The 27,920-nt window shown below is 41.5% G+C and overlaps 2 protein-coding genes across 9 annotated transcripts in view; both read right to left on the bottom strand.

Moving 5' to 3' along the window:
* The window catches only part of LOC117693473 (tripartite motif-containing protein 43C-like), a 51,998-nt gene extending 51,622 nt beyond the window's left edge, over positions 1-376 (bottom strand). For all 3 annotated transcript variants that reach the window (XR_013105657.1, XM_076917751.1, XM_034484142.2), the window contains exon 1: positions 254-376. The gene's annotated coding sequence lies outside the window, so the exon portion shown is untranslated. The remainder of the gene's footprint in view (positions 1-253) is intronic.
* On the bottom strand, positions 352-27,920 carry LOC117693792 (zinc finger protein 717-like). Of its 6 annotated transcripts, XM_034484546.2 has the most exons (7): positions 27,447-27,920; positions 25,203-25,272; positions 23,517-23,719; positions 21,976-22,143; positions 15,865-15,991; positions 15,547-15,639; positions 10,961-13,498 (listed from the first exon to the last, which is right to left on the bottom strand). In XM_034484546.2, exons 4-7 carry the CDS (start codon positions 21,988-21,990, stop codon positions 11,919-11,921), a joined length of 1,815 nt encoding a protein of 604 aa, XP_034340437.1. In that variant the 5' UTR covers positions 21,991-22,143; positions 23,517-23,719; positions 25,203-25,272; positions 27,447-27,920; the 3' UTR covers positions 10,961-11,918. The 6 variants fall into 6 exon arrangements, with proteins under 6 accessions (XP_076773864.1, XP_076773865.1, XP_034340437.1 ...); XM_034484545.2 differs by lacking the exon at positions 25,203-25,272; XM_034484547.2 differs by lacking the exon at positions 25,203-25,272 and having other exon boundaries at positions 23,521-23,719.

The following is a 27,920-nucleotide window of genomic DNA, read 5'->3' as shown; positions in this document are numbered from 1 at the left end:
ATTTAGACAAAGCACAAAATTGAAAAGTCTCTTGAAACTATCTCTCAGTACAATACATCAGATCAATTAAAATGTGCATAATAATAAATTTAAAATTATCTATAACCTTAACCCATACTATTACCAAGAAAGAAGTTCAAATGCAAACTGAATCAGATTTTGCTGAATAGCAAAATATAACTTCTAAGCAAGTTTGTATTTAGTTTAAAATCGGGACTACAAAGGAATCTTCTCTTGCAAATTGTGCACTTACCCAAGCAACTATCCCCGTGCTCAGCAACTCCTGGTAGGGATGCAATGCTTGTTCAGATGCTCAGAGCGTGGAGGTGATAGATCTAGAAATGTCTGGACCAGAAGGTTGGAAACACTGTGTCTTGTCTGGAGAAGAATGAACTTGTGGGCCCGGGAACCGTGCTTAGAGCCTCTAAAGACCATGTCCGCTTCCTCCCATGGTTGCTTTTACTAATGCTTCCAATAGGTGAGCTCCTGCAAGTGGGATTATTCTAAATGGATGAAAGATTAAACCTTGGGCAGTCTCCCCAGGCAAATCTCCCCAAGAGATTTCCTGAATCACTGTTTAGCTGGGTGTGGTAGCTCATACCTTTACCCAGAGTCCAAAGAATTAGAATGCTAAAGCTGGAGGATTTAAGTTCATGGCCTGGCTTAGATATGCAGTGAGAACCTTTTCTAAAGAAAAAAAAAAAAAAAAAAGCCGGGCGGTGGTGGCGCACGCCTTTAATCCCAGCACTTGGGAGCCAGAGGCAGGCGGATTTCTGAGTTCGAGGTCAGCCTGGTCTACAGAGTGAGTTCCAGGACAGCCAGGACTACACAGAGAAACCCGGTCCCAAAAAACCAAAAAAAAAAAAAAAAAAAAAAAAAAAAGAGAGAGTAGTAATTTTGCAACAATGTTTTACTGTAACTATAAGTCTTTTGTGAGCCTTACCTTACCTGAGACCCCTGAGTGAACCAATGCAAAAAGCAATTAAAAGGAATTTTAATGATTGGTGTCGTCCTGAACACGAAGGAGAGGTGGCGACCCCCAAGGAAGCCCATTTGGTCAGTTTTTATACAGTTTAAGGGGTGGAACTAAAGAAACAGTGACTAGGCACAATATGATTGGTGGAACAGTGTGAATTTTAAACTGACTGGTCTTTGAGGAATGAGGTGGCAAGGACCTCCCTTGTCTGTAAGTGGCAAGGATTGATCAGTATTGTGGAATGTGTCTACTGCTCTGGGCTTTCCATACCTGCAGGTGGGTTCCCTCTTCTATGTCCTGAGGAATGTTAATCAACCTCTCTCTTCCTCTTCTGACCCAGCAATGTTAATCCAGCAAGTGTCCCATAACCTTTCCAAAGTTCCTGAGCTGACCTCTTCATAACTAAACATTCTGCAATGTGCTCATACTTTGGTTTTGATAGTTTATCAGATGATGGCGTCATTAATCTCTGATTCTAGCAAATACCAACATTAAAAATCTTTTTAGTTATGCTCTAATTGTATTTTGAGAGAAAAGTTTTATTTTAACAGGAAGGGTGATATGTAGGAAGAACTAAGGTGGGAGGAGTACTGAGAGGAAGAGAAGGAGTAAGGAGAGGAGGAGAAGAAGGAGAGGAGAAGCTAGGTGATGAGAGAGAGAGAAAGAGAGGGGGGACATGGAGGCAGATGTTCAAGTGTCTCCATCAGTCAAAGATAGTTGATGTATCTAGGCTGGGTAGTGGGTTACACCTCTGCTTGAGCATTACCAAACTTATAAAGCCTTTGATTAACATTTTTAAAAAGTGTATAAAAGCAAAAAGGAAAAGGGGGCATGGGATAGGGGTTTTCTAGGGGGGGCAAGTGGGGGAAGGGGATGGCATCTGAAATGTAAATAAAATATCCAATAAAAAAAGGAAACATTAAAAAAAATCTTTTTAGTTCTTTGGAGGATTTTTTTTTACAACTTCTTTTGCTCATATGGCTATCAAGTGCTACTTCTTCCAAGTCTAACCCCTTTACTGACTCAACTTTCTGTTCTTAAAAAAAAAAAAAAATGCTCGAATCTCCCTCTATTTACTTTTGACTGTGTATAGTGACATAAGAGTTCAAAAATGCCTAGCTCCCTATCTGTCTTGTTCACATTAACCAGAGACTTGTGTGTTAATGCTGTAGATGTGAAACAGCTAGGAACTTCCCACATCTCAGTCAGGTTTTTGCTTACTTTGTACCTGGATGCTGCATTGTTTTTTTGTTTTTTGTTTTTTGTTTTTTTTTAGTTTTAATATGTTTTAGTTAAAATGAAATTGCATCACTTTCTCGCTCCCGTCCCTTCCTATAGGTCCTTTATAGAGGTTGCCACCAGAGCTTTGGCTAGGATTTTAGGTAGACTCTCACAGCTAAAAACATCAGGGTTTGAGTAGTTTTTTCCTCTTCAAATGATTCAGTCAAGGGGGAAAAATATCCTCACAAGAAATTTCCAGTTTCTTGGATTATACTTAATTCCAAATGTAGTCAAACTACAACGAAGAATGGGATCACAAGGGCTGACCACCTTGTATTGGGTAATCAGCTAGAAAACTCACCCCTGATACAGGCTAATTCTTTGTCTAGGTGTCAGAGCTAAGGTCTTCACCTCAGCAGCCAAAAAGCAGAGAGGCAGAATACCTCCACTCACTCACTGCCTTTCTTTTATTCCTATGTGCCCAATCTATTGGATGGATGCTCACAGGACAGCTCTTCTCTCTTGCTCTCTGAAAGGCACTCATAGACATACCCAAGGGAATATCCTGTTGATTTCCTAGGCACTTCTTTTTTTTATCATTGAAAATAAATTTTTCTCATGAACTGGGACTTCCCATTCATAGCCGCCCATTGTTGGGTGGTTAGATGGACTGCAGACAACCAACTCCCTTAGTATATAGAGACATTCCATCATTTCTCTGACTCTAGAGAACACTGGCTAATCCAGAAGTTGGTACCAGGGACTGAGGTGTCACTGTGATAAGGTTTATCATGTTTTTGTTTGGAGGAATGTTGATTTGGAGACTTTGGGTGTGGAAAGCAGTGAAGTGCTTTAAGTTGGGCTTAGTGGACTATTCTAGTAGGAATATGGAAGAGGGTAGGAACTGGTGCTGAGGGTGATTTGAACTGTGGGGGAAGAATGTTAGTATGTGGCCTAGAGGCTGTTCTTGTGATATTTGGTGAAGAAATGTAGCTACCTTTTGCCCTAGTCTTAAGAGTCTGCCCAAGAGTAATTTGAAGAGACTCAGATTAACTGCATTGACAAAGGAAGTCTCGGAAATGCCCAGCATAGACTTTGTTCTCTGGTTAATGTTCTCATCAAGAGTGTTTTGAACAAGTGTAGCAAGTTTAGGAAGGAAAAATATAAAACATATTATTCAAGTGAAAATGGAGATTGATCCTGAGCCCAAGGATATTACATCGAATTAAGGGAGTGGTGATCTTGGGGCAAGATCCCTTCCAGCTAAGTTTAGGTCCAGGCTTGGTGATACATGCCTTTAATCCCCACATTAAGAAGACAGAGCCATGCAAATCTCTGAGTTCAAGGTCAATCTACAGAGCAGGATCCAGGACAGCCAAGTTTAGGCAGTGAAAGAGTTGGAAAACAGGAAACTAATGATAATGTAATAGAACAGGGGGAACATATTCCAGCCCCAGCAAGCAGCAGAACTTGGCAGCTTTGGCCACATGGCTCTGGTTTTAGAGTCAGAAATAGAAGGGACTTCTGGGACAACTGATGCTGGTTAGCTGGAGCTAAGAAATTATCAATGATTAAGAAGAGATCAGCATCACTGAGGTAAAATCTTCTGGGAAGTGTTTTCTGAAAGCACAAAGAAGTTGTGTTCCAGAGACAGCCAAGGCTGAAGCTCATGCTGTAGCTGGACTTGGTAGTGTGTAAGAGTCACTCAGGTATTACAGAATTTGAAGGTATGAAGGGGTCATGGAGGGCAGCTGAGGCTTGGCACTGTGAGAGTCCATGGTAGGCCATTGGTTGCAGTTGATGGGCCAGGACTAAAGGGGTTATGGACACCATGAAAGAAGCCTATGAGAGGCTATTGGGGAAGCCTAGTTGCAGTGGAAGACCCCAGGGTCTTGGAGATGCCAGTGACATGGGATGACCACCAAGAACAGCAGCAGCAGTGGAGTGGGGTCAACCAGAGCCTAGAGTGCTACAGAGGGTAGAGATGGAGAAGTGACCCAAACCCTTTGGAGGAGCCCAGAAGATCACATGTGGTTCTCAGACATTGGAACAAGAAGCTGTGAAGTTGCCTTGAATACTCCAAGATGTAAGAGATGTCAGAGCCTTGGGGTACCTGCCGAGGAAAGCTGCTAACAGAGTTAGTTCGAGAGAATGAAGTTTGTTGCTAATGAATGCTAGATCTACCAACAGCAGTCAAGGATGAAAGCAGTTGGACAAGTGAAGAGTACTTTGATATTAGACATGGAGACATGGAGTTTGGAGTTTTCCCAGCTGCTTTTCTGTGTTACTTTGGCCCAGTATTTTTAATTTTATATGGGATTACAGTTAAGAGACTGCGTGAGGCTCAGAAAAGACTTCGAAGTTTGGATTTTTAACATTGTCGAGACTGTTATAGATTGTGGGGACTTTTAAAGTTGGATTAAATGTATTTTGCATTATGCTATGGCTTGGTATGTACTCCATAGACTCATGTGTTTGAACAAGCCTGTGGGGCCCAGGGAGCTGAATGTAGTGGTTTGAATATACCTAACCCAGGGGGTGGCACTATTGGGATCTGTTGTCTTGTTGGAGGAAGTGTGTCCCTGTGGGGGTGAGCTTTAAGACCCTCCTCCTAGCCACATGGGAGTCAGTCTGCTCCTGGCTTCCTTTGGATGAAGATGTAGAACTTTCAGCTCCTCCATCAACATGCTTGCCTGGATGCTGCCCTGACTGATAATGGACTGAGCCTCTGAACCTGTAAGCCAGCCCCAAATATATGTTGTACCTAAAAAAGTTGCCTTAGCCATGGTGTCTTCTTCACATCAATGACACTAAGCATATGGCTTTTTGTTTTGCTTGTTTTGTCTTTTGTTTTTGTTTGTTTGATGGTTTGAGATAGGGTCACATCATGTAGCCTTGGCTGGCCTGGAACTCACCTGGTATGTAGACCTGGCTGGCCTCGAACTCAGATATCAGCCTGCTTTTGTCTCTTTGGTACTGGGATTTTAGCTGTGTGCCATCATGCCCAGCTTAATCATATCTTTTTGAAGGAACAAACATGTGAGAAACATTATTACATCTTTTCTGGTCTTATTAATCAAATAAGTGAGAACTGTCCCTAAGATAAAGCCACCATTAGTTATGTTTTCTGTTACTAACACCAAATACACCCAAGTGATGTCATAAGGGTAGAGCTAGAGTCCCAAAAGTGAGCACTCTTATAGCTAGGTCCAGAGCATCATAGGCATGATTACCAGGCCTAGAAGAAAGTCCAATCCTGTGGTTGTCAGAACCAGGAAGGGGAGGGAACAAAAGATTAATAAGTAACTGAAGCCCAGAAAGCCCCATTTAAGATTGATCTTGAAGCAGGATCCTCTTTTTGTCCCAGTAGGTCACCCCACATCCATATATGGGTATTACACTGATTGAACTCACTGGTTTGAATACATAATTTAGGAAGGAAGACAAGAAGATGAGAGAGAGGTTGGATGGGATGTGAGGTTGGGGTGGGGCTTCTTGGAAATAAACAAGAAAAAGTTGGGGAAAGGACAGAGGGGCCTGGAGGGGAGTTTTGTATGTGTGTGTGTGGGGGGGGGAGTTGTTGTCATCCCTCCACTGGGGATCCTTCCTGGCTACAGGAGGTGGCCTCTTCTAGTTTAATGACACCCACTGATAGACATAAGGTCACCTGCATTGACTCCTGGGAGCCTACCCCATCCTAGGTCTCTGGCACTTCCTAAAGATTTCCCCAGCATCCCCTTTCATTTTGATTTTGTCGATCCAGGTATTATCTCTGCATCTGTTAGTTGATTTGAATAAGGGTTTGTAATCTCACTGATTTTTCTCAAAGAACTAACAAATTTTTCCCTTTGCTTCTATTTTGTTGATTTCGGTCCTCAGTTTGATTATTTCTTGCCATGTACTACTTTTTAGTGTGATTTCTTCTTTTTGTTCTAGAGCTTTTTGGTGTGCTGTTAAGTTGCTAGTCTTAAGATTTCTTTAGCTCTGCATTTTTTTTTTTTTTTTTGAGACAGGGTTTCTCTGTGTAGTCTTGGCTGTCCTGGAATTGGATCTGCCGACCAGGCTGGCCTTGAACTCAGAGACCCACCTGCCTCCCAAGTGATAGGATTAAAGGTGTGAGACTCCACCACCTGGCTTCTCTAGCCTTTGTAGGCACTTGGTGCTATGAGCTTGCCCTTTAGAACTTCTCCTTTATCATGTCCCATAATTTAGGATATGACGTATATTCATTTCTAGTAAATTCTAGAGGGTCTTTAATTTCTTTACTTCTGTTTTCATGCAGTAGTAAGTTGTACAGTTTCCATGTGTTTGTGAGCTTTCTGTTGTTTCTTTTGTTGTTGATATCAAGCTTTATTCTGCTGTGGCCTCATTAGATACACTGAGTTATTTCAATTTTCTTGTATCTGTTGAGACTGGCTTTGTATCCAAGAATGTGGTCAATTTTAGAGCAAGTTCCGTGATGTGCAGAGAATGTATATTTGTTTGTATTTGGGAAAAAATGTTTAAATGAACATTAGCACACAATAAGCCAAGCTTTACTTAACACATGAGCTTCTGGAAGGGATTTTCACATTAAATGCCACTGGATGGCAACATTATTTAAGTATGAAACACAAAACCTAGAAAGAATTATACTTCTATAAAAGTGCATGTAAATTTTTGGTTTTATTTATCTTTAAGTGGTTTCATATGGTATTTGTTTATTTGTTGTGGTTTTGGTTTTGGGTTTTTTTTTTTTCAGGGATTTTTTGTTATTTGTTTGTTTGTTTCTGGAGACAGGCTCTCTTACGTCTCTCCTGCTGTCCTGGAATCAGATATATAAACTGAGCTTAAATTAACACATCCACTTGCTTCTGCCTCCACCATCCTGGGATTAAAGGTGTGTACCACAATGCTCAGCTAATAATTTGTTTGTTCGTTTGTTTGTTTTTCGAGACAGGGTTTCTCTGTGTAGTTCTGGCTGTCCTGGAACTCACTCTGTAGACCAGGCTGGCCTCGAACTCAGAAATCGACCTGCCTCTGCCTCCCAAGTACTGGGAGTAAAGGTGTGTGTCACCACCGCCCGGCCAATATTTGATTTTATTACCAATATCTTAAGTGAAACAACGCCACCCTCACCCCCCCACCCCAGGTCTTAAATGCACATAGTGACAACCATGTAATGAAAATAAAGCAATTGTAGAGAACTTGGGAGGCTGAGGCAGGTGGATCTCTCAGTTCTAGTACAGCCTGGTCTACAGAGTGAATTGAAGATCAGCCAGCACTACATAGAGAAACCCTATCTCCAAAAAAGAAAGAAAGAAAGGGAGGAAGGAAGGAAGGAAGGAAGGAGAAAGAAAGAAAGAAAGAAAGAAAGAAAGAAAGAAAGAAAGAAAGAAAGAAAGAAACTTTTGTTGAAATGCACAATTCTGGCTCATTACTTGGAAGAGATCTAACTGTGAATTCAGACAGCTGGCCCCTATCATTTCCAGACGGCTTCTCAAAGAGAAGGTCTAGATGAATTTTGAGACAAGGCCTTGTTTTCCTCTAGATGTGTTGCTTTCTTTACCTAGGTGTGGTGGGTCCACAGATGACACCCACAGCTGAGTGAGTACCCATAATTCAGCCTGCTAAGCTCCTTGACCATGTAGTAGCCTGTTGGGGACCGCACTAGCCCCAAGTTGGAGCGGCCAAAATAAATGTTGCAGCCCAGGCAAAATGTTGAGGCCCGGGCCGACCCACGTTTGGGCGGCCACTGTATCCCGGCCCAAGCTGCTGCTCCGGTCTGCAGGTCGGGTTTCAGCAAGAGTGAGGGTGAGGGCAGATTCTACCTAATGTCTGATGTGTATGAATCTCTCTCTCTGGTCTGATGTCTGGTTCTGTCTTCTATAGTCTGATTCTAAGCCACGCCTCTAAGTTACACCTTTAATCATGCCCTTAGGTCTTGTCTCTAACTCTGATCTCTATACTTCTAAATCATACTCTTAAATCACACACCTTTAATCTCACACGCCTTTAATCTCAAGGTATCTAAACCTTGATTCTCAGCTGTTGTAGGCTATTGTAATTCAAGTCTCATGTCAGGGTATATGGCTCAAGATGGCTGCAAAGCTGATAGCCGCTTTCTGCTAAAAGTTGGCCACCAACAGTAGCCCTTTGTCTTTATATTATAGAGAATCAGATACTAGCCTCTGGGCACTGGATTTAGTTTTGATAAGAGCAGGAGAAAGAAGGAAATGTACAGTCTTGGCAATATTCTGAGTTGTTTAGGGGTTCCCATAGAACCCTTTGGCCAACAATTCAATTAGAAGTAAGCCATTCTCAGTGCTGGAAGCTTCAGTTGGTGACGAGAAGTCCAGTTGAGGCTGTCTCCCCATTATTTAGGAGCCCATTTGTTAGGAGCCATTCTGCGTTTGCTGAAGTAGCTATACGCTCGCCATTATAAGATGGCGCTGGCTTCCTGTTCCTGGTTCTTCTTGGCCTTGGTGTCTGCAGCTGTGAGCACGCGTAGGCGCAAATTTTCCCGCTGATAGTACTATCAGTGGGTATGTAAATGAGACCCCAGTCTGTAAGCCAATGAGGACAGATCATGTCTCTTTGATAGTATATAAGTCAGTACATTCTGGGGCTTGGGGTCCTTCCTTTGTTCTCCATCTTGCATCCTTCTAACTAAAAGAGCTGTAACAATAAAAGATGCTGTCAGAAGAATCTTGAGTGTGACGTGCTCCTTATCGGCGAGGTAGCGTGTTGCACCCATTCATTTAAGTCACCTTCATATATGTATATACAGAAGGAAGCTTTTACTATATTAGGTTCCCATGCTATGTATGACTCAAATATCCCTTAATTTTAGCTGTCTCTCCCCATAGTTTCACTGTTCTCCTTGTCCCTCTGTCCCTTCCCTACTTGGTCTTCTCATTCAAGCCCTGTCATGCATTCATCTATAACTACCTATTATAATTTCCCTTTCCTTGAAAGGTCTAAGTATCTGTCCCCTTGCTCCATATGCAACTGCTGAGTTATACAGATTATAGTTCATGTTTATTAAACAGCTTATAACCACTTATAAGTTAACAGTTAAAATCCACATACAAGGGAAAACACACTATCTGTGCCTCTCTGTGTCTGGGTTACCTCATTCAGTACAACTTTCTAGTTCATTTTATTTGCCTGCAAGTATTTTTTCCATGAGTTTATTCACTTTACATCCCAATAACTGCCCTAACTCCTGATCCCCCCCCTCACATTCTCTCTACCCATGCCCCTCCCCTTCTCTTCTGTGAGAGTAGGGTCCTCCTGGGTATCCCCTAACATGGCCCAACACGTCTCTGCATGGTTAGACATACCCTCTCCCTCTGAGACCAGGCAAGGCAGCCCAGTTGGAAAATGGATTCCAGACAGGCTACAGCTTTAGGGACAGCCCCAGCTCCAGTTGTTGGGGGACCCACACGGAGACTGAGCTGCACATCTGCTACATATGTGCAGGGGGCCTCCATCTAAACTGTGTATGCTCTTTGCTTTGTGGCTCAGTTTCTGAGAGACCCTCAAAGGTCCAGTTAGATGATTCTTGATTTTCCTGTAGAGTTATCCCAGTCAGGGCCTTCCATCCTTCCCCAAACTCTTCAATAAGAGTCCCCAAGCTCTGTCCAATGTTTGACTCTGCATCTGTTTCCAGTTGTTAGAGACCCACATGGAAACCAAGCTGCTCATCTGCTACATATGTGCAGGGGGGCCTAGGTTCAGCCCATGTATGTTCTTTGGTTGGTGGTTCAGACTCTGAGGGACCCAAGGGTCCAGGTTAGTTGACTCTGTTGGTCTTCCTGTGGATTTCCTATCCCCTTCGACCCCCAAAATCCTTCCCATTCCTCTGCAAAAGTCCCCAAGCTCCATCCAGTGTTTGGCTGTGGGTGTCTGTACCTTAGCTGCTGGAGCCTCTCAGAGGACTTGCTCCAGTCTGCAAGCATAACAGAGTATCATTAATAGTGTTAGGGATTGGTGCTTGCCCATGAGACAGGTCTCAAGTTGGCTTGGTTATTGGTTGGCCATTCCCTCAGTCTCTGCTCCCTCTCCAGGCCCTGCATTACTTTAAACAGGATAAATTTTGGGTTGAAAGGTTTCGAATGATGTTCATCCACACTCTAAGACTTCCTTTAGACTCTAAGTATGTTCTCTTTTCTGAGTAAGTTCTCTTATGCATACTGAGGTGAAACTTCTACTGGAACATTTCCCCAATGACTCCATTCGCAGAGACTTTCTTCACAGGGTGACCTCATATTTAACAAAGAATAACTTCCAGGTTTTTAATGATTTTATCTCTTGAAGAGTGTCTTCCCATTGTGGACTTCGTCATGTATATTAAGGAATGAATGATGTCAAAATTATTTTAAACTTTAATTACCTCATAGATTTTTCTAAATTATGTTATGAAAGTATTTTCCACATCCATGGCGTTCATTGAGTTTCTCTCCAATATGAGTTATCTCAGACATACTGAATAAAAACACGGGTCAAACTTCTATATTCTTTACATTCCTCCTAATCTAACTATTTCCTTCCATCTCAGCACTTAGATGCACTCCAAGTTTTGACCTCTTGGAGGACATTTTTCCTCAGTTATTACATTAGTCATTCCTGTGTTAGTGGTTTTATAAGTTCTCAAGTACAAGTACTAAGGAAACTTCCTTCATAGTCATTCAACACATTCCTAAACTTTCTCAACCCTGTGTGGGTTCTCTCTTGTAAATTGACATTTGTTTTATACAAAGAACACCTACACACATAAAATGGATTTTTTAACATTTATTTATTTATTTATTTATTTATTTATTTTATATGAGTACACTGTAGCTGTCTTCAGACATACCAGAAGAGGGTATCGGATCCCATTACAGATGGTTGTGAGCCACCACGTGGTTGCTGGGAATTGAACTCAGGACCTCTGGAAGAGCAGTCAGTGCACTTAACCACTGAGCCATCTCTCCAGTCCCTGAAGTGGATTCTTGCTTGAAGTTCTTGATGCATTATGAGGCTTAAATGCCTTTGTGGATGTAGGGCAAGTGGACTGTGCCACCAGATGGGCATGAGACTGGTGAAATGGAAGTTTGCTGAAACTCTGGGGACCTCAGAGATCTGAAATGGCTGCTCCCTCCCTGCCTCTATGCCCCACTCTGGAGCATGTAATCATGACCTTAACTAATGTGACCATAGGAAGCCAGCCACATAGAACAGTGCCTGGAGCCTGGAACACCTCTCCATGCTAATGAGGCATCTCAATAGCCTTAGCCTTCAGCCAATGACCTTCCCTTTCTGGATATTCTCATACCCTTCCCCAAAATTACATCATCCCTCATTCACCCAGAATAAAGCCTATGTGTTCACATCCACCCCCAATAAAACAACACAAACGAGCTAAAATCAATCTCAGAGAGCCTCTTCATTAAAGATCGTCTCAGGGAAGGCCTTCCCCTAAAGGAGCCATAACACTAAAACTCCTGAAGAAGACCTCTCTCTTCTCCTGCCCCTCTGGCACTCAGGCACTCGCTCCAAACCGGACCAAGTTCCTTCCACTCCTGCACTGTTTTCACCTTCCAGCCTGGCATGCAGCAGTGTCTGACACCCCAAGAGAAGCATAGACTGCAGACTCCTGTCCCTGACTTCACTTTGTCTTCCCCCAAGCCAGTGTATTGGCTGCTGTGTGCCTCCAGAGGAGAGGCAGGACAAGGGACCACATCCTTACCCATTCCTACCATAGCTCCCCATGTTGGTGAGTTCTCTGATGCCTGCTTAGGTTTGATTTTTGTGAAAAGGTTTTTCTACATACATTACATTCATAAGGTTTCTCCCCAGAATGAATCAACTCATGTACAATGAGGGATGATTTGTAGCCAAACATTTTTCCACACTGAATGCATTCATAGGGCTTTTCACCTGTGTGGATTCTATGATGCTTACTGAGGACTAACTTCCACTGAAATGTTTTCCCACATTTATTACATTCATAAGGCTTTTCACCTGTATGAATTATCTGATGCTTATTGAGATATGACTTGTTTTGAAATGCTTTCCCACACTCTTTACACTCATATGGTTTCTCACCTGTGTGAACTTTCTGGTGAGTTTTGAGGTATGACTTATTTTGAAAGGCTTTTCCACATTCTTTACATTCATGTAATTTCTCACTGTTGTGGATCCTCTGATGCCTCCTGAGGTCTGACTTTTGGAAAAAGGCTTTTCCACACTCACTGCATGCATAGGGCTTCTCCCCACTGTGAGTTCTATGATGCATGTTGAAGTACGACCTGTTATGGAAGGTTTTTCCACAGTTTTCACATTCATAAGGTTTCTCGATCTTGTGAGTTCCCTGATGCATTTTGAGGTATGACTTCTTTAGAAAGGCTTTTCCACATTCTTTACACTCATATGGTTTCTCCCCAGTGTGAGTTCTCTGGTGTGTTTTGAGGTACCACTTATGTTGGAAGGCTTTACCACACTCATAACATTCAAAGGGTTTCTCTCCAGTGTGAGTTCTCTCATGTACAATGAGAGCTGACTTTTGTCTGAAGGTTTTATTACATTCACTACATCCATAGGGCTTTTCTCCTGTGTGAATTCTCTGATGGATAGTAAGGGAAGATTTAGTACTAAAGGGTTTCTCACACTGGATACATACATGGTCTTTTTTCTGGTTATGTGTCCTCTGATGAACTGTAAGGTCGAATTCGCTGGTAAAGGTTTTCTTATTTTCAAGGCATTTACAAGATGTTCTCCCTGAGTATGTGGCTTGGTGTTTAGTGAGATCACACTTCTTACTGAAAGTTGCCTTCCCTACCTTAGCCATGACGTCTGACTGAACAGAAACTGGCTCACACCCATTATGCTTACAAGAAGTCAGTCCCATTTGAAGTCTCTTAGATGAAGCAATTTCTTTCAATAAATTTTCCTCCTTTGCATCTTTCCCTTCTCTGATATATTCAAAGTCCTGCTGTCCAGTCTGAATCTTGGAATGCTGAGAAAACTGCTCAGGACATCTGACAGATTCCCCTGCTGCACAACAGTCATTATATTGTTCTACAGTACACAATCCAGGAGGCTCAGAAGGGAGACGCGTATTCAGATAGCCATTCAACTCTTCAGACTTCACTCCTGAACAGTTTCTATTATTTACAGCAAACCTTGAAATATTCATGGAGTATAAATAAAAAGTGTTTTCTAACCCGTCTGCTTCCTCGGTTGGTCTATTGTGACAGTCGGCTGTAACTTGCCACACATGTCTCTCTCGACTCTTCTGATTGGCCTCACTTACGCCATCCATACTGGAGAAGACTAAAGAGACAAGCAAACAAAAGTAGTTTCTATTAATTATTTTAAAGAATTTCTAATGGGGGGCTGGAGAGATGGCTCAGTGGTTAAGAGCACTGACTGCTCTTCCAGAGGTCCTGAGTTCAATTCCCAGCAACCACATGGTGGCTCACAACCATCTGTAATGAGATCTAATGCCTCTTCTGATATATCTGAAGATAGCTACAGTGTACTCATATAAATAAAATAAATCTTTTTAAATAAATAAGTTAGTTTACTCCTTTGATTTAACATACTGAAATACACTGATAAGTTTTCTGGTATTAAAGTATTAGTAAAGTATTGCTTCATTTTATTTTTTTGTGAAGAAATATTTTGTTAAAATATCCACCAGTTGCTAGGTATAGTTTTCCACTCAGAGAATGGTTATGTTTTTTACAAGGTTCTAGTTACATGACAGTGATGACACGTATGTTCTTCCCTTCTGCCATTCTCTTTATTCTGGTCTAAAAGAGGCAATAATTTCTGGACATCCTCTTTGCAGGTTATGAGCAGACTCTGATAGGCTGCTTCCTTCCCTTTTTTTTTTTTTTTTTTTTTTTTTGGTTTTTCGAGACAGGGTTTCTCTGTGTAGTCCTGGCTGTCCTGGAACTTACTCTGGCTGGCCTCGAACTCAGAAATCCACCTGCCTCCCAAGTGCTGGGATTAAAGGCATGCGCCACCACTGCCCAGCTGATAATAGGCTGCTTCCTAACCTGAAGCTTCCATTATGGCCACAAGTTTGCATCTTTTTTTTTTTTTTTTTTTTTTTTTGGTTTTTCGTGACAGGGTTTCTCCTGTAGCCCTGGCTGTCCTGGAACTCACTCTGTAGACCAGGCTGGCCTCAAACTCAGAAATCTGCCTGCCTCTGCCTCCCAATTGCTGGGATTAAAGGCGTGTGCCACCACTGCCCGGCATTTTTTTTTTTTTTTTTTTTTTTTTTGCATCTTGTTTGCTTAGAGTTATTACAGAGAATGATGATGATAGACTGGGAATATTTCAAACATGAAATTTCTTCCTTTCTACTTCCACCCAAAACAGATTCCAGTAATTGAGGTCTCAACTGAACATGTCCTGTTCTTTCCTAACCAAAATAAATACAAACTCCTGTCTACCACTCTGAAAAAATATGTATGCTGTACATCTCTCTAAAATTCTGACTACTTGTGATATTCATGAGACCTAATATTTGCCTCCAAAGTGGTGATCCGTGCACCACTGTCTAGTAATTCATCAATTCTTGTGGAGGTTGTCATGTTTCAGCTTCATAAAAAGTGGCTTCTACAATTCCTCATCATCTTTGTTGCTTCAGAATGAGAGAAGGAGAATTAAACGAGTGCTACATTTAAATTACAATCCCCATCCCAAAAAAAAGCTTGAGTTCTTCAACTTGAAACACTTCTCCTTGATTCTTTCTCAAGTGGGAATACCCCTTCCTATATGTCCTCCTTCTGATTTCTTAAATCACGGCTTACAGCCTAACTCTAAATCTGTTTAGATCAACTTTGTCAGTGAAATACTCTGTAACTTTAAACACCATCTGTTACTCATTATACTGTGGTTCAACATTACATATACTTGTTTGTGACTTCTTAGTATAAATAAACTTATTTGTCTTTTATTGAAATTAATTCCATGAAGTAAGGACATTACTTTTACATTTTTATTTATATAAAATATACAAGAACCAGCACTTGAAATCTGCCTCATTAGCATGTGCTAAAACAAAAATAATCACATGAAACATATCTGAAAACAAAATCCCCATGAGATTGAAGTGCGAGAGGCAACTGAAACTATGAAAAGAGAAGTACCAGGGAAAAACAACAAATTACAGAAGTTAGATGGGGTGTGGGGGAGCCTAATAAATATTTCATCAAATTCAAATGCAGGAACATATGCAAGAGAATTCTCCTTGCAGACTACATAGCAAACATGTTTGAGCCCTCAGATACGGAGCTTGGGGATAAAATGGTGAAACAGCCAACCTTTGTTATGCATGGTCTCCCCATCCACACATACCAACAACTAACCTGGCAGAGTCTTGGTTGCAGGTTCTTCTGCAGTCCATGGCTCCTCTCCCTGTTCCAATTTGAAGATCAAGTCAGGTTTAGGGATGCATTGCCCTGTTAATAGGAAATAATATACGACTTGGAAAAATCCTGCTAATAAGGTTCTTTGAAGAAAGACAAAACCATGTTTTAGGATCTGTGCAACAAAAGTGCAAATATGGACCTTTCAGTAGAGAGCGCTGAACAATCATACAATCTGTGGCCTAGAACCTTAGCCCTAAACCTCATATGTGCTCATGTGCTTACTGCAGGGATGGTGCTTGCTCCTGACTTACTCACCCAGTGACAGCAGGCTGCCGTATGTCTCCAGCATCACATTCCTGTACAGCATCCTCTGAGCATCACTGAGATTCTGCCACTCCTCCCAGGTGAAACTCACAGTGACATCCTCAAATGACACCAACTCCTGTAACAGCACATTTCTCCTCAATCAATTTACTCTAGGCTTGCAAAAAGGAACCTGAAGAGCAGCTTCTCTTAAGGGGTGGAAGGCTCTCGTGTATGTTTTACATTATAATATACCTTGCTTATATAGTAGAAAAAAAATTTTAAAAACCTATCCTGATGTTATTGATTGATTAATGTACTACATGATGATAGTAAGGTTAAAACCTTCACTGTTGGTGTAAGAGAACCCAGACCATTTGGGTAACCAGGCCTTAATCAGACAGGGCTGCAAGTGAACATGAACATACCCACACCTCACTCTGCCTCCTAGGAGTTGGAAACAGCCTGACTACTGTCATGTTGTATGGGTTGTGCAACAATAATCCCCACTCTCTTGTGGAAATGAATTATAAATATCAGCAGTGAATTAATCTGGTGGCTGTATTTCTTTTTCTTATACTATTTCCCAATAGTCACAAGAAAAAACCAGTATTTCTTTAAATCTGCACCTCAATAGCAGAGTTATTTAGGATTAAGAAGATATTGTAGGTCTAAAAAGATGATTTAGGTTGGTAATGCAAGTTAGGATAAAATTTGAGTTAGGTACAAAACTTCGAATACACTAAGATAGGATAGATAATAGAAATTTTTCCTTAATTGCCAAATGCTATGGACTGAACATTATAAATGTAAATCCTATCTAATAATTTCCATAATTGTCTCAGAATTGTTATAATTATATTCAATTTATAATTTTAAGAAAAAGATCCTGCCAGGCAGTGGTGGCGCATGCCTTTAATCCCAGCACTTGGGAGACAGAGGCAGGTGGATTTCTGCCTCTACAGAATGAGTTCCAGGACAGCCAGGGCTATACAGAAAAAGACTGTCTCAAACAAACAAACAAACAAACAAAAAGATCCTTTTATTGAACTAAAAGGGGGAATTGTAGAGAGAATGTCTTGTGTATTGTATGGATGCATCACCTATCAATTAAAAAGCTTATGGCTTATAGCTCAGGCAGAAAATGGGAGGCAGAAGGAATTCTGGGAGAGAGCCAGGCATGATAAAAGATTTACCCAGGAAGATGTGAGAAAGATGCATAGTACCCGAGCACAGGTAACCAGCCATGTAGCAGAATGTAGGTTAAAATAATTGGATTATCTAAGTTATGATCTAGTCACAGTTAACCCTAGCTATATAGTCAAGGTATTTTGAGTCTCAGTCTTATTTCTAGGAGCATGGGGCTGGGAGGGAGAACTTGAACTAAACTTGTGCACTATTGCACAAAGAAAGAATGACCCATGTCATTAAGTCATATAGGCCCCACGCTCCTACCTCGGTTATGCAGTATAGGTCATATGTTAACCAAAACTTTTCCTACAAGATTCCCCTTCACTCAGAAGTCTTTGAAAGAATAACCTTTGCTTAATCTGGCATGGCTGCAACTCTTTTTCAAACCCCTGCCTCAACCACACAAACAAGCACACACCACAGTAATGGTCCTATATATTTTAGAGAGAACCTTTTGTGTACTGTATGGAAGCATCACCCACCAATAAAAAGCCAATTGGCCAATGAGCTGAGGCAGAAAATAAAGAGATGAGAGTTCCAGTTGGGAGAGGGAACTCTAAGATATAGTCAGGCAGGAAAGAGATTTGACCTGAACTCTTAGGAGGCAGACAGATGACACTGAGAAGAAGTAACCAGCCATGTGGCACTCATAGAATAGAATAAATGGGTTGAATAAGTTACGAGCTAATTGGGAAATATGTCCAAGCTTATGGCCTAGGAATTGTTTATTCAAACATAATTAAGTCTCAGAGTCATTATTTCCGGAACTGGGTGAGAATAAAAAAGCCCATGGTTACAGATGGCATTTAATATCAGGCACAGAATCCAGGTTTAGACAAAAGATTCATGTATTAGAAAAAGCCCCGACTGAAAAGGTAAGAACCAAGCACTTCCCAGAGCAGGATGCAGTTTCCTAGCTGAGGGATAAATCCCTTTAAGAGAGAGCAGCAGGTATGGGGGGAACCAGAACCTCAGGCACACCCACAGGCGGTAAAACTTTTCAGAGATAGGGCCAATAGGATCCCAGGCAGTACCTGCAGTGATGAGGTTCGGCTCTCACAAAAAGGCAAACAGTGGCTCAGCCCTGAACCAGCAAAGGCAGCCTATTAGACTAAGCCAACGGAATGGAGCTAGCTGCCATAGACACAAATGCTGGCCTGAGGAGCCTGCAGACACACAGAAAGGCAAAAACAACATATTCCCAGAGCTGCAGTGGAACTGAAAAGCCCTAAACTTCTGAACTGTAAGGTATTAAGTTGAGAGAGAGAGAGAGAGAGAGAGAGAGAGAGAGAGAGAGAGAGAGAGAGAGAAACTGAGTGTAAAAAATCACATAGAGGTGAATGAGCCTGTATTGTTATCACTGTATTATAAAGTTGAAAGACCTGGAGCTGGAGAGATAGCTCAGCACTCAAGACCACTGGCTGCTCTTCCTGAGGCTCTGAGTTCAATTCCCAGCACCCACATGGTAGCTCACAACCATCTATAAAAGGAGCCAAGCCTGTCTTCTGGAATGTAGGTGGACATGAAGACAGAGTAATCCTATATATTAAATCAATATTGTTAAAATTGCAGAAACCAATTATATAGCGAATGATTCTGTATTTACATATCTAGACTAATTTCAACAGGAAATTTTATCTGTCTGTTGGTATTCCTTAAAAATTAAATTTGGGGTTTTTTTTTTTTTTTTTTTTTTTTGTTTTTGTTTTGGGTTTTTTTTTTTTTTTTTTTTTTTTTGGTTTTTTGTTGGTTTGGTTTGGTGTTTGGGTTGGTGGTTAGGTTGGATTGGGTTGGGTTGGGTTTGGTTTTTTTAGTTTTTCCAAGACAGAGTTTCTCTGTGTAGTCCTCTGGATGTCCTTGAACTCATGCTGTAGACCAGGCTGGCCTCAAACTCAGAAATCTGCCTGCCTCTGTCTCCCAAGTGCTGGGATTAAAGGCGTGCGCCACCACAACCCCACAGCCCAGCCTTTTTAAAAATTTTTTCCCTTACAAACTAAATGCATGTAATCTGACATTCCAATATTTCCTTACTGCATACAAATAACTGCTTGTTGTCTGTTATTTGTAAGACCTACTGATTCCAAAATCATAGTGTAATACAATGAAGTCATATCAGAACAGGTAAGTGAGCTGAGCAGATCTGGATTTCAGCAGCCATCCCCTAGAAAAACTAGAAGGCTGTGGTGTAGTCAGAAGACATAAAAGAGAGGTGTTTCCAGATATAACAGAGGGAAAAAACACACAACAAACACACACAACCTGGAACATTCATATTCCACAGGTAGAAGATCTCCAACGTGGAGTAAGGTTAAACAACTTACTACCAGATAAGGCATGGACTGAAAAGAACTCTGTAAGTAAAAGTTTTAGACTATTTTGAACTGGATATCTAGCATAATGTCTCAGCAGGTGACAGTGCTTACTACCAAGTTTGAAAGTTCTATCCCGGGGACCCACATGCTCTGCTGATTTGTACTCACATAGAAATGTGTGCTTGAACACACACACACAGACACACACGCACACGCACACACACATTTAAAAAGGAACATTTTGAACTGAATTTTTTAAAATGAGTAAGATAAAAAATTGTAGAGCACAGCATAAACTGCTACTAGAGGAAGGCTGATACCATAGGATGACACGAGGAAGACCAAGCTGATCTTCGTACCTTTGCAGAGAAAACAAAAACAAATTGAATACAGCAATAGAATAAGAAAAGGATACGATTCAAAAAATAAATCAATGAAATTCAAATTTAAAAGTTAGAAATACAGAGTATACACACTCTCATACATGCACACACACACTCACAACCCACATACTCTGCTCAGCAATTAAGGGTCAGAACTATTCTGGACCTGAGTGCCATTCCCAGGCAGAAATCAAAAGGAATTGGGACATAAGCTATGAAGTAAGGAAGAAGGCAGATCTTAACAACAAAATCTTGTCTTTATTATTAAAGATGAAACAATAATCATCAAAGCAAACCATTACGTTGACCATCAACACAAATCCCCAAAATAAAATTCAATATATTCTCTGAATATAAAGTCTTCAAATAAGAAACCAATATCAAAACAAGAGTTAAGAATTGACTTAATATTCAAAAATTAAAAACTGTACTTTGAAATAACCTTTGAACTAAAGAAGTATTTATGAACAACACTGAAATGAGCTGGAGACAAACATTGAGCAGTGACTTCTAGGAATGGGCCAGAACGCCAAGATAATTCCTCCATCTTTGGTGGACACTGGGCTTAAGCCTTGCCCTTAACAAATGGTTTGGTCAGTGAAACATAGCAAAGCTACCATCTGGGAAACTCACATACAAGGCTTCCAGAAGTCACACAGCTTCATTAGGAAGCCAGGCATTAGGTAGGAAATCCAACCATCCTAAGTAACTTTGCTCAAGCACATGGAAAATCCCTAAGAAACCCTTTTTCCTAGGCACATAGAACCCCCTGCAGCTGCCCACTGTCAGCCAACCTTGAACAGCCAACCTTGAGTGCTCTTGGACACCATCTCAGCTCTGTGTTCAATGACCTACTCCAGCTGCTAGATCACAGCAGAGAAGCCAGACAGCAAAGAATCCCTGACATGGAAACAGAGGTCCTAAACTATTTTGTCACATTTTCAGGATGGTTTTGATCCATGGTTTGAATATAAAAGATCCTCCACAGATTCAAGAATTGGATGCTTGGTTCTAAGCTGGTGTCACTATTTTTAGAAGTATTGAAAACTTCCAAAGTTGCAACCAGTTAGAGGAAATAGATCACTGGACCATATCTGAGTGCATTATATTCTCTAGCCCTTTCTGAACCCTTCTCTCTGCTTGCTTTCTACAATCTGAAGTCAAAATTCATAAAGGACACTAAAATTTCAAGTATCACTTAGGGAAAATAAACAGGTAGGGTTTGCTGAGCTGGAAATATAATGCCTTGCCTGCCAGGATTCAACCCAGAATTTAGTAAAAGGACACAATCTCCAAAAGATGTTCTCTTTACTGAGGGAAGCAGTACCACCCTAGTTAGACTCTATGAAGCAAGGCAGCTAATATGGGTGGTCTCTGTGTAATGGATTTTGGTAAACTCTAACTATGTATTTTTTTAAATAATTTACTTCGGCAGGCATCGTTTCTTGTACTAAAGGCCACAGTCAGAAAAAGGAAAGCACAGGAAGGAGGAGGGCAGAAATGGGGACAGCACAGAGTGTAGTTCAGTGACAGGGGATGCTTAATGCTCAGAGGACAGCACAGGGTATGGTTCAATAGTGGAGGAACACTTAATGCTCATGAGACCTTGGCTGGAGTCCCAAGATGCAGGAACACAAAGATTAACTGTAACCGAGGCAAGATGACCAATTGCAAACTTAGGCATTTGCTAGCGAAAGAGAATATCCACTAAGAGACTTGCAAGAGCCAGAAAGCAGAATGATGATACATGAAGCACAGACCTGGACTAGGCTTTTAACAAAGAACCGGCATAGTGCCTAATGGGAATAAATGCCCAAATCAGTGTGCACAGGGCACCCCCACCCTAGCACCCTTGCCTTCTATAAGTGTCCACCATGTATGCACTTGCCAGCCTCTTCACTATGCACTCTGCACTGGATATGTATGGAGGGCGGGGTTAACAGGTACTAAGAACCAACTTAATCATGATTCCATCCGATTCTGTAAGGGGCAAAGCCTCATGGTGGAAATCACAGTGGCCAAAGATATTTTAAATCTGAGAGAAATATTAATAATTTGTGGCAAATTATTAATATTTATAATTAAGAAAAACTATGATTTTTTAAATGTTGCTATAATTACTACCAATAGGAGTTAAAGTCTAATTCTCTATAAATTTGGGCAAGTCTTAATGATGGTCAGACTATGAATACAAATAAAATAACAACATATAATAAACTGGGGAATAAATAACTCACCACATATTCATTCATGATGTTTGTAAGTTGCTTTGTTTTGGTTTTGCCCTTGGAAACACAGAGGATACTGGGATACACTTGAGAGAAGGAGAATCATATACAGTCATGAGAGTGAGAGGATATTCATGGCTTGGTCCTAGATTCTCACTCAAAACACTGTGCAATTAGCTGAAGAAGAAGAAGAAGAAAACAGTCACTGGGGGCTTAAGAGATAGCTCAATGATCAAGAACACTGGCTGCTCTTCCAGAGGACCCAGGTTCAATTCCCAGCACACATAAGGCAGCTCACAACTACCTCTAACTCTAGTTCTGGCACCCTCACATAGACATACATGCAAGCAAGACATCAATGCACATAAAAATAAACTTTAAAAAAAGAAACAAAATAAACTCATCTACATAAAGTGCAACAAAGACACCATTGACAATGAAACAACAATACAGTCATTACTCATGGCTGAGTTAATGAACACATACATCTATAAATAATAAGCAAATGGGTAACAATTAACATTCCCTTTTAAAGTTACAAATTAAATCCAGAGTCATCATGTTTTCCTGCCATTAACAGAATAATGAAATATTCTATTGATCCACCCAAAGGGCTCCATACAAGCATTTCCTCTACACTACTGCTTCTTTTATACAGTTCATTTTCAGGGGAAATATGCAGATTTAAAGATTTTTTTGCCCATGCTTATACAGGAAAAAAATTTAAATAATGCATTTTTTTTGGTTGGAGAGAATTTTATTTTTAATTCTTTAATCTTGTTTTTTTTTCTTTTTTATTATTATTTTTTATTGGATATTTTATTTACATTTCAAATGCCATCCCCTTTCCCAATTTCCCCACCCCCACACACACACACACAGAAAACCCCTATCCCATGCCCCCTTTTTCTTTTTGCTTTTCTACACTTTTTTTAAAATGTTAATCAAAGTCTTTATAAGTTTGGTAATGCTCAATCAGAAGTGTAACCCAATACCCAGCCTAGATATATCAACTATATTTGACTGGTGAAGACATGTGAACAACTGCCTCCATATCCCCCCTCTCTTTCTCTCTCTCATCACCTAGCTTCTCCTCTTCTTCATCTTCTCCTCTCCTTACTCCATCTCTTCCTCTCGGTACTCTTTCCCCCTTAGCTCCTCCTACATATCACCCTTCCTGTTAAAATAAAACTTTTCTCTCAAAATGCAATTAGAGCATAATTATGCCAATTTGTACCAGTGAGGTACAAGATAGTCCTAATACCCAGTCCATCACTTTGTTGACTAACCAGAACCTCTGTCATCTCTCCTAACTAAAACACTTAGTTCTGGACCTGGCTTTTTTCTTGGCTTTAAGAGAAAAATAATGCATTTTTCATATAGGACACCATTACAGTAATGTTGCCAAAAGGGGCATCTCCATGTACCCATACCCTTGTTTAGTTCCCATGAATAAGATGGGTTTTGCCACTTGATTCAATTTATCAAGAGGAACTCAGAAAATGTGAAGATAACCTGAATTTGAAAAGAATTTCTTGACTGGCATTTACCTACTGGACACAGCTATGTTGTAAAGAACCTTGGTGACTGCTTGATGGAAATAGAGATTGAAAAGACTCAGCAGGAACCACTGAGTGTGGGACTGAACACCCAGAACTTATCAGCCTCAAAGCACTGACGACTTCAACTTCATATGTCACTGAAGGCAGGACAATACAGTCATTTCCCAGCTGAGATCAGTCCAGATACAGACCTGCAGGAATGTGGGAAAACAAAAATTGATCTTTAAGGCACTATTTTTGTTTACTTCTTGTACAAAAAGGGCTGGCACCTTTTGTTTTGTTTTTGGTTTAGTTTGGTTGGGTTGGGGTTGGGGTTGGGGTAAGGTTGGTTTTGGTTTTGGTTTGGTTTGCTTTGCTTTGCTTTGGTTTTGTGTTTTGAGACAGGGTTTCTCTAGGTAGCCCTGACTGTCCTGGAACTCACTCTGTAGCCTATGCTGTCCTGGAACTGAAGAGTTTCACCTGCCCCTGACTCCTGAGTCCTGGGATTAAAAGTGTATGCCACCAGTGCCCGGCAAGGCTGATACATTTAATGATTTAGAATTGCATTATTTTAGCATATTGGGGAATGGGAAATGGTATCTAAGCATGACAAATACAATAAGAAATATTCTGTAACTAGATGCTCATGGTTTGAAAGCCACAGGAAGAATAGCTGGTTTGGTTTACATACAGGTTTACAGCACAAGTTTGGTGCAATCTAATTTCTTCCTTTTACAACAGAGATAGACTCCATTATTTTCATTCCTACCTTATGAATTTTGGTGAACAGAATGCTAACATAAAGTAAGGCACTTGCGTTCTATACCTTTAAGGTTATACAATGTACAGAATGTATTGATACCTGTAAAATGCTCAGGACAAGGTGTTTGGAAAGTGTTTGAAATTTGGACACCTTGATCTATGGGAAAACATTTGCAGATCACACTCAGATGCTGGATTTCAACATAAAACATAAAACCACACAAACCTAAAGACATTACATGGTAACTAGAAGTCAGTATTAGAAAATACACAAACATTGATTTTTCTTAACTGTACAAAGTAACAGTAGTCAGAATGCCCCTGGTACCTACATATCATGTTACCCTTGGCATGTCTCTTAATTCTTTGGAAGCAATTTTTTCATCTATCTAGTGAAGCTGAGGTACATGTGTGAACCACCCAAATCTACTGCCAAGACAGAGGAACCATCATGTGTTTCCACATGAAAATTCAATTAATAATGTTCTCAAAAGCTCATATGAGGCTACAGAGATACTCAGCAGTTAACAGCAATGGCTGTTCTTCCAGAGGACCGGTTTTCAATTGCCAGAACCCACATGGCAGCCACAACCTCCTAAAGATCAAGCTCCCACCATCCATGTGTTTGACAGCTTCTGAAGAAGCTTTGCCCAAATTTTGTTCAAAGCAATTGGATCAGTAATTACTTCGGCCATGCAAAGCTAAGAATTGCACCTTCACTCTGACAGATCTTGCCTGCAGTGGAGCAGGACATTCGAAAATCTTCACACAACTGTGATTGTTTGCATGGCCATTATACAGTTAGAAATTACAATCATAGTTAGCCCTTGCTTAACTCCTAAGCTGCACACTGACTCATGTGGACTGATCCTTACACAGCAGGTACTACATGCCAGAGAAACACACACAAAGAAACTCCCTCTAAGCCCATACCTGACACTGCCTGGAGGACCAGGAACCAGAAGCTGGATAGTCCAAAGACCTTATCCAGAACCAAATGTGCCTGGCAAAAAAGGGAGGGGAGTAAATGAAATGATTCCTAATATTCTGATCGTAGCAGATGAAGTTTCCATGGAAACAGATGCAGAGACCTACAGCCAAACATTAGGTGAAGCTCAGTGAATCCTGCAGAAGACAAGGAGGAAGGATTGTAGGAGCAAGAGGGGTCAAGGTCACTACAAGAAAACCCACAGCATCTAGCCGGGCAGTGGTGGCGCACGCCTTTAATCCTAGCACTTGGGAGGCAGAGGCAGGTGGATTTCTGAGTTCGAGGCCAGCCCGGTCTACAGTGTGAGTTCCAGGACAGCCAAGGCTACACAGAGAAACCCTGTCTCCAAAAAAGAAAAGAAAAGAAAACCCACAGCATCAACTAACCTGGTTTCATAGGGGCTCACAGAGAAGCCTGCATGGGTCTGACCTAGGCACTCAGCATTTATTTTATGGCTATGTAGCTTGGTCTTCTTGTGATACTCCAAACAGTGGGAGTAAAGGCTGGCTCTGACACTTTTGCCTGCTTTAGAGACCCTTTTCCTCTTACTGGGTTGCCTTGCCCAGCCTTAATATGAGGAGAGTTGCCTGGACTTATTGCAACTTGATATGCCATGTTTGGTTGGTATCTCTAGGAGGCCAGCCCTCCTCTGAAGGGAAATGAAGGAGGAATGGAAGGGGGTGGGTAGGATTAGGAGAAGAGGAGGGAGGGGAATCTACCATTGGGATGCAATATATGAGAATAAATTAAAATATGAGAAAAAAACTCCCTCTAATGGAACAAGCATATCCTCTGTCTCTGACCTCACCCATACATAGCTCATTAGCCTCTGAGGTATGTGGTATGCCGGTGCTTTCCAGCTTGTTGCTCTATTGCAGTATATTCAATAAAGTATTCTCTAAAGGGCAAATGCACTCATTCATAGCCCAGCAGACCTTCCCTGTGCTGGCCACCAACATAGAGTGAGCACTAAGGTAATGGGAAAGGAACCAGATTGGCCCCTGTACTGTTCTGAAAGGTTGGCATATGATGATGTATCAGTAAGTAACTGGCAATAATGCAATCTCTGCCGTGAACATGTAGGCAGACCTGGCTAACCACAGTGCAGGTTTAGTCAGATGGGCCTGTATCACAGGGCCCTGCGGTCTGTGGAGTTCAGTGTAGCAGTCTAAGGCTTGGACCAGGTGTAAATTCCCTAACGGGACCCAGGGCTCCTGGTCCCTTTTTAATGGTCTTCCTCCACACTAGTAGGATGGAATTCCTACTGTTGCATGCCTTCCTTCAGAACATGAAAGCTCCCTACTTTGTTCCCAAGAAAATATTCCCTTAACAATACTAGAATCTTCTGAGATAACTTCTCATCTCTGGTAACTAGATATTTTCAAAAACTAAACAAAACCTAAGACAGTGGTTCTCAACCTTCCTAATGCTGCAACCCTTTAATACAGTTCCTCATGCTGTGGTGACCCTTAACCATAAAGTTATTTTCATTGCTGTTTCATAATTAATTTTGCTAATGTTATAATCCCAATGTAAACTTCTGATATGCAGGACATCTGATATAGAACCCCTTTGAAGGGGTCGTTTGACATTACCCACCCACCCCCAACCCTTTCAGGTTGGGAACCCACCATATGAGAACCTAAGAGCTCAAACCTGAAATGCCAAGCTGGTCACTGTCAAGCTCACTACACAGTTCATAGGAGACTCAAAAACAATACTTCATAAAGAGACAGGAAAACTGACAATACAATTACCAATACATACAAGGGTACAGTCACTATGTGAGAATTTTTCTCTAGGAATTTTAGGCCAATTCAGTCAGATAAGCACCCCCTTTCTTACAGATATTGGATAACAGACACCCCCACCCCCTTCAGGCTCCAGCATTGTGGTATCAAGTTAGAATTTTCCCAGGCTCGCAGTTTGGGATTTCTGGGTCATGCTAGTGAAAATTCCTAGTTCTGTAGTCCGCTCTCAGATTAATGGTCTTTCTCCACCACAACCCCTCCCCCAACCCCACCCCCAAGGGAAAAAAAAAAAAAAAAAAAAAAGAATGCCAAGCAGGTAACAAGGTTTTTCATTAGCAAGAATTGGAATATGAATGAGCTCACACTGGAGGCCTCCGGCCCTGACAATCCACAGACACGAAACGCCCTCACCCCCAAGTCGCCATCTTGGGCTCTCACCTCCTTGACAGAGCCTCTGTAACGGCCCTTTGGACAGTTGGAGTCACAGATCCAGACACTCTTAGCGCAGTCTTGGGATACAGCAACCATGAAAGCCCTGTCCAGGCCGACCTCTCCGACTGGGAATGATGGATCCCAGTCACCTTCCCATGAGCCGCTGCGGTCCGCTCTCGAACTGCATCTCAGTCCCTTCCCCAAGACCCGCCTGTGTTTCTGCTTCCACCCAGCTAGAGGGCACGGGTCCCACTTGGGAGGATTTCGAGACTACGCTCCTCTTTTTGTTTTTCCCACCTGCCTCAAGAAATCCCTGCACTAAACTCGCAGCCCGAAGAAACCCTGCACTAAACTCGCAGCCCGAGCCAAGATGTCAGCACAGAACCAGGATGCGACTTTCTAGGCAGTAGTTGCCAAGAGAGTGAAGGACAGAGATGCCTACCAGCCAACTGTCAGAGGTGTTTACCTGATCCTGTGGGG

This window comes from Arvicanthis niloticus, chromosome 21, assembly GCF_011762505.2.
Source record: "Arvicanthis niloticus isolate mArvNil1 chromosome 21, mArvNil1.pat.X, whole genome shotgun sequence".
In the NCBI taxonomy this organism is placed as follows: Eukaryota; Metazoa; Chordata; class Mammalia; order Rodentia; family Muridae; genus Arvicanthis; species Arvicanthis niloticus.
This window is presented reverse-complemented; position numbering and strand designations above follow the sequence as displayed.